Source organism: Solanum dulcamara, chromosome 2, assembly GCF_947179165.1.
Source record: "Solanum dulcamara chromosome 2, daSolDulc1.2, whole genome shotgun sequence".
NCBI lineage: Eukaryota > Viridiplantae > Streptophyta > Magnoliopsida > Solanales > Solanaceae > Solanum > Solanum dulcamara.
In genome coordinates, this window is record NC_077238.1 from 68,954,132 (window position 1) to 68,966,049 (window position 11,918).

The 11,918-nt window shown below is 31.2% G+C and overlaps 1 protein-coding gene across 1 annotated transcript; it reads right to left on the reverse strand.

The window, feature by feature from the left end:
• Window positions 1-2,596: 2,596 nt before the first annotated feature.
• Window positions 2,597-7,511, reverse strand: LOC129880649 (NADP-dependent malic enzyme-like). Its single transcript, XM_055954775.1, has 19 exons — window positions 7,198-7,511; window positions 6,399-6,519; window positions 6,222-6,296; window positions 5,956-6,107; window positions 5,767-5,872; window positions 5,618-5,683; window positions 5,428-5,523; window positions 5,251-5,322; window positions 5,082-5,165; window positions 4,908-5,006; window positions 4,463-4,510; window positions 4,314-4,367; window positions 4,076-4,174; window positions 3,897-3,986; window positions 3,737-3,814; window positions 3,562-3,636; window positions 3,386-3,476; window positions 3,016-3,144; window positions 2,597-2,929 (listed from the first exon to the last, which is right to left on the reverse strand). Exons 1-19 carry the CDS (start codon window positions 7,320-7,322, stop codon window positions 2,841-2,843), a joined length of 1,749 nt encoding a protein of 582 aa, XP_055810750.1. The 5' UTR covers window positions 7,323-7,511; the 3' UTR covers window positions 2,597-2,840.
• Between the last annotated feature and the right edge of the window lie 4,407 nt (window positions 7,512-11,918).

Consider the following 11,918-nt stretch of genomic DNA (forward strand, 5'->3'; position numbering starts at 1 on the left):
TAAGTAATTAACAATGTGGAATAATTGCAACAGTACATCTCCTTATAAGACTTGGGTTGGTTAAGGCAGTAATAAACTCCAAATTAAATTAGAAGCAGTTATTGGAAGTCCTAAGAATCCTATATCCAATAAGTAGTAAAGGAGAATAAAATGCAAAGTGAAAGGCTTGATTTGAGTAAAATAAGGGAAATAACATATGGATCCATATTGAAGTAGAGATGCTTTTTTGTTAGCAGCAAATCGCTCGTGGAAAATCAAGGATTATTTTTTTTCCTTATTTTATTATTATTCTTGTTGTGCAAAGCTACGATATCCCAAAATTTGGGGAACAATTACTTTGAAGCAATGCATAAAAAAAAAAATTATACTTCAAGCCTAGTCTTTAAATTTAATATATAGATCTTGACTACACTTGAAGTAGGGGAAAATTGTAAGTGTTGAAATTTTATTGAATTTAAATTCGTAAATTAATTTGAATTATATTAAATTCAAGAAAACAGTTCAAATAATGTGGCAATTCAAGTCAAATAAATGTGTCATTAAAATCATAGCACTTGTCAAAGTTATGCGGTAATCCAAATCAAATTAAATGAGTCAGGGTTGTCTCGACCATAAGGCCACTAAAGCAATCACTTGGGGCCCCAATTTTTTGAGAGCCCCCACTTGCTCCCAAAAATGTATATATATGTATACATATTGTTAAAAAAAAGTTTCATGTTTTGAGATGTTTGAACAGAATTTTTCGAATAGAAAATATAATAAATTTTTACCTCATTTAATATAATGATTGTTTTAATAATTAAAAAATAGAATAATGTTTAGTTAATTATAGCATCCTTTCTTATGTTGCTATCTATTTTGTTGTCTCATTTATATTCTGACAATTATCGTGAATCAACATTATTATTTTTATTTTTTTATTTTTTATTTTCCTTTTACTATTTTTATTCCTCAATTCTAAATGTTCTAAAGTCTCTCAAATAGTCAAACCTTCTACATAATGCAAAATCTATTATTATGCGTTTATCAAAAGATCAAGTTTATTTCTTGGTGTCTTCTTCAAATTTCAAGCACAAAAACTAATCAAGACTATTTATCATTATATGAATTTATCAAATTCAGCGTAACACTATTTCGATATCATTATATAAACTTTTCATATTTTTGAGTTCGGTTTTATTATTCTAACTTTATATTATATATATTCATTAAAAATATACATTGTTTACATTCTTACTTCATAATGTCCGCATATATCCTGCCTCTCTAAATCTCATTTGTGGAATTACACTAAGTATATTATAATTATTCAATTTATATATGTCAATTAAAAAGAAATAAGGCCTCTCTATGAATTTGGCTTTAGGCCCCGAAACTTATTGAGACGATCCTGAAATGAGCCACTAGAATCATGTCACGTATCAAAGTAGTGGCAATTCAAGTCAAATAAATGAGTCAATAAAATCACACTACGTGTCAAAGTTATGTAGCAATTCAAGTCAAATTAAATGAGCCACTCGAATCATGTCACGTGTCAAAGTTATGTGGCAATCCAAGTCAAATTAAATGAGCCACTACAATTATGCTATGTGTCAAACTTATGTGGTAATCCAAATCAAATTAAATGAGTCACTCCAATCATGCCAAGTGTATATGTGACATGTTTTGATTAATCAAATTAAGACTTTTCACTAGAAGAATGTGATTGGTTAGTTCAAACCGACCAATCAAATCACACATGTATACCACTCCCTACAACTATAAATAGGAATCCTCATTATTCTTAGAAGGGGGGAGTTTTCAAGAACAAGAAGTAAGAAAAGAGCTCGTGGATCAAATGCTACAAATTCTCTACAAACTATAAGTTCAAGCATTCAAGCACTTAAGAACTCAAATTCAAGATACAACTCAAGATTGTTCAAGCATTCAAGCACTTAAGAACTCAAATTCAAGATACAACTCAAGATCAAGACCATAGATTCATAACAAGCTCAAAAGCCCTTGAATTCAAGTACAAATCGAGATCAAACTCATCAAATTCACAAGTCTAGATCAAATTCATCAAATCCAAGATCAAGTTCATCAAGATTCAAAATCAAGTTTGAAGTCCCTTGAATCTAAATACAAATCAAGAACAAGTTCATCATATTCAAGCTCAAGTCTATCAGATTCAAGATCAAACAAAGACCCTTAAATTTATATTCGAAAAGAAGAATTAGAGGATTCATAGAAATTGTAACACTCACTATATTTTGAAATCGAATACTAGATTTTGTTACTCAAATTTTCCTATCTTGATTCTTTCTTTTTCACGGCTCAAGAATTTGTTTTTTACACACTTGTAAAATTATACTGGTATGTTATTGTAGCTTTCTGAGGCTCTTTACCGGTGACCCAGTTGTTGTGCATATAAAAACATGAAATCTTTTTTCTTTTCATTTTTCAGAATGGAAAGTACATCTTTTTGGTTTGTCTTTTTTTTCATTTTTCCAGAACTAAACGTGCATTTTCTTCTCTTTTCTTTTTCATTTTTCAAAATGAGAGGTACATCAATATAATAGATTCAAACAAAAAGTACTTGACATAAAATTCCGTATAGCATTGAAAACTCGATTTATTCACCTTCACGGCTCCTCAATTATTACAGCTCTTATGGCTATGAAAACAAACAACTTTGGCAGCATGCAAAAGACACCCAATTACAAGTTTAATACACAACAATACCAACCCGATTTCTGATCGAGTCACTACGAAAAAGAAAGTTTACTACACAACAAAAGGTTACAAGAAAGGCAGGACGAAACGGACTAAAACTCTCTGGTGCATACAACAGTACCATTTTATCTGTAGCTTCGGTAATTAGGAGTATACATGCAACTCTCAGCATACTTCACCAAATCTGCAGGTCGAGGGAGACGTGTTGCCACACCTGAAGAACAATTGGCCAAATTTTTTAATGTTAAAGTTAAACAAGACGAGAAAATACACACGAAAAAAGAAAGGAAATGCACTCACCAAGTTCATATGCTTTGGCTGCAACACTAGCAGCTATGTGAGCTGAGATCTTTCTGATATCAGCAAAAGGAGGGTATATCATTCCCTTGGCATAATGTTCCTCAGTTACTTGAGCAGCCAAAGCTTCCGCTGTTTCATAGAAAATCAATTAGTTTTAGCCAAAAATAATAGCCGACAAATGTATCTGTTTTGCATATTAAGTATAAATATACATAATCAGTGTTTATATTTTGTATATTTTGGCTAGAGCCCTTAATTGACTTCGGCATACATATAGTGCTGAAAATTTATCACATCTAATTGAGGAGATATGAAGACTACAGTTCAGTTAAAGAACCCTAAACAAGAAATCATCCCCTGCTGTACTTACAAGCTGCTAAAAGCATGTCATCGTGCACACGGATTGTACCAGACATGACCAAGCCAAAACCAAATCCAGGGAATATGTAACAGTTATTTGCCTGCACATCACAAGGAGAGAACAAAATCAGGAATTGTTTCATTCTGAATCGACTATAACACAGAAAACATATGCATTCACAATACCTGGCCAGGAATGTTGAGTTTTCCATTGTACTCAAAATAAGGGAATGGACTTCCACTGGAAAAAACAGCACGACCCTTTCAAAAAAAAAGCAATTGACAAGCCAGTCAGCGTCATGAATGGAAGCTAAAATGACCACAAATATAACTAGAATTGTTTCTCATTGATACTTCGTACCTCACTCCAAGTATAAGCTTGTTCAGCAGTACATTCAGCTTGTGAAGTTGGGTTTGAGAGAGCCATAATAAGAGGTCTCTGCAGAATATTTTTTGGTCTGTTAGCTCAAGAAATAGACATTTTACTGGGATAAGAAGAAATGAAGCAGGAAATGGATAACCTTATTCATGGAGGCCATGGCCTCAACTACTTCCTTCGTAAATGTTCTTCCAACTCCAGATGTCCCAATTAAGACGGTTGGCTTAACGGCCTAGATTAAAGTTTGAAGCAGAGGAGAGTTCAGAAATCATAAAAAGACAGTTTTTAAGATGAAAATCGACGGTGAGGATCTCATTGCACCTTAACAGCATCTAGGAGATTGTTGACAGGTTCATGTTCATGAGCCCAAGGCTTCTTGAAGGCTTGAAGTGTTTCCTTGCGACCACTAACAATAAGACCCTGTACATAATCACTCATTTAGATGGACTATGTAATTAAGGAACCAAGTGCCCACATGTATCACAAATAAAATATAAAATGAAAACTGAAGAGAGACTAGCTTTTCTGAGAGAGATAGTAGGTCGGATATCTTTTCTACCTTTGAGTCCACAAGCCAGATCTTTTTTCGTGTCTCCTCCACGGGAATGTTTGTCTGCAGGCAACAATATGGGAATTTATTATGTGCAACTAATTGGAATTAGAACAAATCTTCGTTCTATAGTTTGTACGAATAAACCAATCTGGTACCTTCTTTGAAATTTCAAGTGCTATGAGTTCTGCAATACCAGTCCCAGCCTGCAATAATAAGGCGATTAACATGAGTCATTGTCTTTGAGATCCTTTTTAGTAGTTCATGATGTATGCATGCAACTTCGAAATTTATACAAGAAGAAACAGAAAACAATCATGATTCCACAGGCGACTTAATTTCTTTTGGGCAAAGCTGATAAGATGACAAGGAGTTGAAAGAGATTTGAAGATTCTAATGTAAACCATAACCATCATTTGTCCAAAAGGAGTCTGAAGCATCGAAAGAGAGGCTGTAGCAGAAAGTTGAAGTTTCCCTTTTAAGTCAGTATGGAACCTATTACCAGTTCAAAACATCTTTTTAAACCATTTAGTTTGTAAAATCTTGTGCACCGTAGACAACCAGAGTTGGAGTGGAAAACTTATCAAAAAGATAGAAACCAACCTCTCCAGCACCGAGGAACAAGAATGTATGATCACATAATGCACCTCCAAGTAGCTTAAGGGATGCAATAAGCCCTGCAAGCACAACAGAAGCTGTCCCCTGCAATAGCGGAATCAACGATCAGAAATGAACATATCAATCTCATGAGAACAGCCATAGCGACATATACCATACCTGTATATCATCGTTGAAGACCAAATGCGAGGTACGATATTTAGCCAACAGCTCAAAAGCATTGTGGTTTGCAAAATCTTCAAACTGAGAATGAAGTTACAAAACTTTTAGGTACAGATGTCACATGGGAAAAACATGATGAAACATTCATAAGTTTCAAATTATTGACCTGTACGAGAATTTTTTCGCCATAGTTTTGCTTCACAGCAGACATGAATTCATGAAGGAAGTCATAATATTCCTGCAAGGAGGGGGAAAATGTAGCAAAAGTAGGTTCAGTAAGAATTCAGACTTATGTCTACAAAGGCTAACACAGGTGATAATCTGGAATGGTGCTAAAGTACACCTGTCCAGTTGCTCTCTTTTGTCTGAGACCAATGTAGAACTCGTCGTTCAGTAACTTCTCATTGTTTGTCCCTACGTCAATGGTTATAGGCAAGCACTGCATATGCAAGCAAATTGATGATTGAAAATGTTCTCATAGATAAGAAGATGGCGCAGAATCAAGGTTATGATAAATTCACAAATTTTGGTACCGCTGAAGGTCTGACTCCTCCAAGTGCAGTATACAGGGCTAATTTCCCCACGGGTATCCCCATTCCCTGTGACGTTAAAACGAATGCCATATGAGTAATACATAGTGGGAAGGAGGAAAGAGATTTGTATCAATTGAGGGCATCATCACCTGGCAGCCAAGGTCCCCTAGTCCCAAAATTCTTTCTCCATCTGTCACGACGATGACCTGGATTGATTTTTCAGGCCAGTTCTTCAATACCTCAAGGATCCTTCCTCTGAAAATAAATTATTCATACTTTAGTTGAATGTACTTTCACATGAAAGCAGTAAAAACACCTTTAATCCACAAATTTCATACTTTTCTTTCAAACTGATGTATAAACCCTGTGGACGCTTAAAAATGCTTCCATATTTTTGACACGCCTCACCAACAGTTGGAGTGTAGACAATTGGAAGTAACTCTTCCACATTATCAATAAGAAGCTTGTAGAACAACCGTTCATTTCTTTCCTGCAAATTACAACCCCACAAATAGAGGGAAAAGTAAGCGAGAAGAACATATAACTATATTCCTTTCTTGGTTTCAGATGAAAAATCAGAACCAAATCACGTTTCTGAGGATACCTCTAATTCCATCATGGCGACATATTTGTGCAGAGGGACGTCATATTGGCGTATAGACTGCATAAGTTTTTTCTCCTATTTGACATAACACAACATTAATAAAGTTCTTGTAAATTTCAATCACACACACAAAACACATCTCAAAAATTTGAGACTTGAATTAGTAACTAAGTTTACCTGAAGTTCCTGTGTGGAAACCACAGGAGGCAAAAGACCTCTCAAGTAATGAGCATCTCTTTCTCTCTCAGTGAAGGCAAGCCCTTTGTTGTAACGCGGATCCCTCAACAAGTTGTAGCCACTGTTATTACAAGTCAAACAGGTAAGCATATATTCAAGTTTACATTTTAATATAACAACACAATAGGTAACAGCCATCCAAACAAGTTAATGATCAATAACACACCCTTCACATACTAATTCAGAAAGCAACCTTACTAATTCATGAACATCTCATTATCACCATTTAATCAGTTGTAAGAACTCATAAACTTTAAATCGTGGATCCGCACTAACATTAGAATCAAACATTTAAAATATGACTAGTTGCAAATTGCAATCCAGCATAATGATCAACAGAGGACAAACTTGAATCAAAATCGAGGACCAATAGCATCTGAAAAACTGAAGAATAAAATACGAGTAGTAGTAATTTAATAATTAATAAGTCAAAATAAGTGAGTCGGAGTCAAAAACTTGAAAAATCATACTTCATGTGATCAAATTTCATGATCAAAGAGATTTTATTTTATTTTTTAACCATAGTGTCCAGATCGGCTTGCATCACATCTCACAATTCTCGGAGATTCATTAACAACTAGCTCACACTCTTTTGATACATCAAACAGATATTTGACGATAAATTTTCAAAAATTGAACCAAATCTTATAATCAAACACTAGCTAACTCTCTAAAAACTAGTAAATTTCAAATTCTGAATCTGGGTCATTCAAAATTTCAGAGAAAGTAGAGTAGGTACCTAGAAACGGCAATAGTCCAGGGAGTAATGCACTGATCCTCAGTGGCGCAATCCTCACCGTAGACATCCTCAACGCCACCGGCCGTAGTTAACTGGTCCTTCTGCTCCTTCAATGCGCTCTCCATTTTCTCCTTTTTAATTTCTTCTTAAATTCACACAAAAGCTTGTTTTCTCCTTTTTCTTTAGTTCACAACACTTTAATTTTCTGCAAGTATTTCAGCTTCGGCAATAATTATTTATATAGAGACAACTATTGGTGTGTGAAAGGGAACAGTTGACGAAGTATTATCCTTCTAGAATAGTAATATTGTTATTTTTAGCAATAGTTGAATTGAATTTTCCTTTCTCAACGACTCCTGCCCAGTATTTATACAAGTCTAAATATTATTCTATACACATAATGAATTGTTTTGACCACTAACAATATTACCCTATCAATAGAATTATTTTATTCTTAATCATAGGTTTCGTGGGAGCAATCTTATAATATGCTATCCTAGTTTAATCGGTGTTTTAATATGGGCTTTGAGAACTGGATGAAAAACTAAAAAAAAAAAAAAATTATTAACGTATCATTTTGAATATTTAACTAAATTTGGCATAATACTCCTATTTCTTGTTTATTTGTTTTTTAATCCATTTTTAAAAAAGGTCTTTCTTTATAACTTTTAAATTTAAATTTCTTATATAACATACTTAAAATTATAAAATTAAAGAGTATTATGGTGCATTTCATGTATCTTTACTTCTTTAGTTTAAGATCATAAAATGCTATTTTTAAAATACATTATTAAATTAAAATGAGACAAATAAATTTAAAATAAAAATTATTAATTGTACCATGGTATTAATATATGTTGTGCCTAGCCCCCTCAGAGTTTGGTCACTTATAATATCTCTATAAACATTTACGTTAGATTCTAATTTAAGTATATAACTGTTACGGAGTATATTTTTATTTTTATTTGAAGAATCAATTTAGATGGTATAGAAACTTTTGAGGATCATTTGATTTGAAGATAAATTATGATAAATTAGCTATAAAAATTATTATTTTGGTATTAATTTTTTTTTAATTTGGTATTTAAAAAATAATATGTATACTTTGAAAAAAAAAATGTTTTTCTCCAAATATTGATGTGAAATTTCAATTGGGAATTGACAATTGACAAAATCTTGTCTGGCGGCTTAAGCCCAATAAAAGCAGCCCACGAAGTCCTTTTCTCACTGTGGGACATTGACGTTAGAATGCTGGAACGTGGATTGCATTTCTTAAATAATCTTCGAATATTCATTTATTATATTTATGATTTTAAAATAGATAAATATCTTTTGAGCGAACATAAAATAGTCGATACGAGTTGTTCCAATAGTAAGTATCGTTAATCTCCGATTCTAAGATTGTGAATTCGAATTATTAAGATAATTTAAAAAGATGGAATTATCTAAGGATGGGTGTGTTTTGTATGGAAAAATATTTTTGAGAAAATATTTTTTTCATGTTTAATTGATCAAAATATTTTAATAAATGATATTTTAAATTCATTATCTTCACCTCCCCCGACATCCACCCACCCCAAACCTCCACTTTCACAACATCTCACCCTTATATTATTATTTACTAGATTATATATAAATATTACTAAGGTAATTTTCTTTTGTTTACTTACGAAACATTAAAAATAAGTAAGGAATTCACTTATTTTTCAAGAAAATAAAATTTTCCTTCCTTCCTACCAAAAGCACCCTATGATTCTCATGATTTTAAACTAAAGATGTGTACTACCTCCAATTCGTTCATATATTAAAAATAAATATTTTATTCTCTTTGTCCATTTTAACAAATCAAGAGTTTTATTAATTTTTCGATACTATCTTTAAGAGTCGTTTGGTGTGAAGTATAAGGTATAATAACCTCAGAATAAAATATAGGATTATTTTATCCCACGTTTGATTGCAAGTATTATGTAGTTCTTGGATTATTTATCCTATCATTTTTGTCACACGAATGAGATAAGTTATCCCAGATACATGATGGAATAACTTATTCCTGAATAATTAATCATGGATAACTTGTTACCAGGGTCGGCTCTAGTCTTTAAAAAATAAGGGGGAACCCATCGGTGGCCCCTCAAAGTTGACACCAACTTTCACTTAGACACTTCAACTAAGATTTGTTCATTTTAGACACCTCAAGTAAGGTTCCGATGTGTCATTTTGACACTTTTTTTACAATCACCCAAATATCTAAAGTGTGTGTAATACACTTGCCGCTGATGTGTTAAAGTGACCGATTAAATGAAGTTAATGACCACTTTTTTCTAATCAAAAGTCATTATTTTAAAATTATTTTTGATATATCTGTCACGTCTCTTCATTTAATTGGTCACTTTGACACATCAGCGTCAAGTGTATTACACACACTTTAGATATTTGGGTGATTGTAAAAAAAAAGTATCAAAATGACACATCAGAACCTTACTTGAGGTGTCTAAAATGAACAAAGCTTAGTTGAGGTGTCTAAGTGAAAGTTGGTGCCAACTTTAAGGGGCCACCGATGGGTTAGGCCAAAAATAAGGCATATGCCTTAGACCCCAATTTTGGGGGCCTCAAATTTTTACCAATAATAAATTATGTATTAATTTTTTTTTTATAGAAAAAAGTGATTATTTATGATAAAAATCATTTTTTAAAAATTATATTATTTATTCTCTTTAACATCATTCAAATAGAAGAAAACAAGAAAATGTTGTTTTGCCTTCTTGCATTCTCTCTACTAACAGTCATATTATTTTATTCTTTTTAACATCTTTTGTGCTCTGATGTATATTATTTATTGTATTTATGTTATTATCCAATAATAATATCTACTGTTTTTTTGTGCTTTGATTATACTATTGTTTGGACCGTTTTCGTCATCTACTTATTTACTCTAATATTCTTGTCTGACCTTTTTCTATGCTTTTATTGAGTCGAGGGCCTTTCGGAAACAGCCGTCCTACATTGGTAGGAGTCAGGTCTGCGTACACTCTACCCTCCCCAGATCCCACGATGTGGGATTTCACTGGGTTGTTGTTGTTGTTGTTGTATCTTTTGTGCTCTTCTTCTTCAATTTTCTGATGAGTTGAAGAAATACTTTGTCAAAAATATGAATCAATAGTCGAAAAATGTTTGAACAAAGTGAATTGCAAATTCTTTATTATATTTCTTAAATTTTCAAGCATTACAACAAATATATTAAGTGAAGTATATCAAGTTATCAACTTTTTGATATAATGATTGCTTCGGTGAAAAAAAATCAATGATTAATTGATAAAATCTTACCTAAAATTAAAAACTGAAAAAAAGAAGGTATTCGACGAAATCATTTATAAAAAAAATATTAAGTAATAATTAGCATCTAAATAAGAAAAATAAATTTTAAATAAATACATATGAAGTTATTTAGATTTCAAGCCTCTAATTGTAAATTTGCTTTAGGCCTCCGAATATGTTGAGTCGGCCCTGTTAGCAACCAAACAATAACTACATAAAGTAGTATTAATTAAATCTAGAGTTTCAAAGTACATTAACAAATTTAATTTAGTAAATACGCCTTTAATTAAAATTTTCTTAATAAAGTGTCAAGTCAATAATAATATACTAAAATATCATTAATTTTGTGATCTTAAACATATCACGTGAGATGATGAAATTAAAAAATTGTAAATTAGGAAAAAAAACATTCTTGTTGAAATAAACTAAAAAAAAACAAATTGAAACAAATATAGTATACAAAATGAAAGTTTTTTTAAACTAATAATTCTGATGGTGCCGTAATATTATTTGTTTATAAAAATTGTCACTAATAATAAAGGAAAATTTAAAATAGTTAAAAAGTAAGAAAATATAAAATAAAATGAAGGAAGGAAAATTAAAAGTTTTGAAGAGGTCATTTGGTCCAAAAAAAATTATATTGGGATTAATTATGTTAAAATTGATTATATTAAAATTAGTTATTTTTAGCAATAATATTTTTTATTACTATTTAGTTTGTTTAGTTATTATATTAAAAATAATATGTATCACATAATTTTTAAGAAAAAGTTATTTATATACAAAAATATTCTCCTATCACCTCATTTAGTTGAAAAAGAATTTGAGGAACATCAAAATTATTTTTGTCATATTCATTATCCTATCTTGAGATAGGTAATTTAGAAAATAATATTCCACCATCCAATAACAATAATTTATTCTTGTATTAGTAATTATGTAAAAAAAACAAGATAATACTAAAATTTTATTTTCTAACTATCTAAATTTGTCTAGCATACCAAATGACTCAAAGGGCTCGTTAGTCGGGAACAAATTATTCATAAAGTAATTATTTTAGAATTAATTACTTTAAAATTATTATTGTATCCTCAATATGAAAAAAAATTATAATTTTAAAGTAATTAATTTCAATATAAATTATTCAATCATTTTATTTTAATCAAATATAAAATAAATTTATTTTAATCAAATTTATTTTAAAATTAATTATCTCTTATCTCATACCAAACAATTCTAACCGATTAACTTTATGATAGTGGTTCTTGGGTGGTGGGGGACTAAAAGTAGGTGTATAATTGATAATTGCATATACGTGGACCTTAAAAATTAAGCAGCCTTTCATGACTTTCCACTTTTCAATCCACTCAACGACGCGTATTATTTTATTTTATTTTCTAATAAAA

What these genes read in the sequence shown, in the direction of transcription:
- LOC129880649 (XM_055954775.1), bottom strand. Translation starts at nt 7,322, where the DNA reads ATGGAGAGCGCATTGAAGGAGCAGAAGGACCAGTTAACTACGGCCGGT. An exon ending in GCGAAAAAATTCTCGTACAG is followed by an intron (nt 5,166 to 5,250) that starts GTCAATAATTTG and finishes CTTCATTCTCAG; the next exon opens with TTTGAAGATTTTGCAAACCA. An exon ending in TCTGGCTTGTGGACTCAAAG is followed by an intron (nt 4,175 to 4,313) that starts GTAGAAAAGATA and finishes GATTATGTACAG; the next exon opens with GGTCTTATTGTTAGTGGTCG.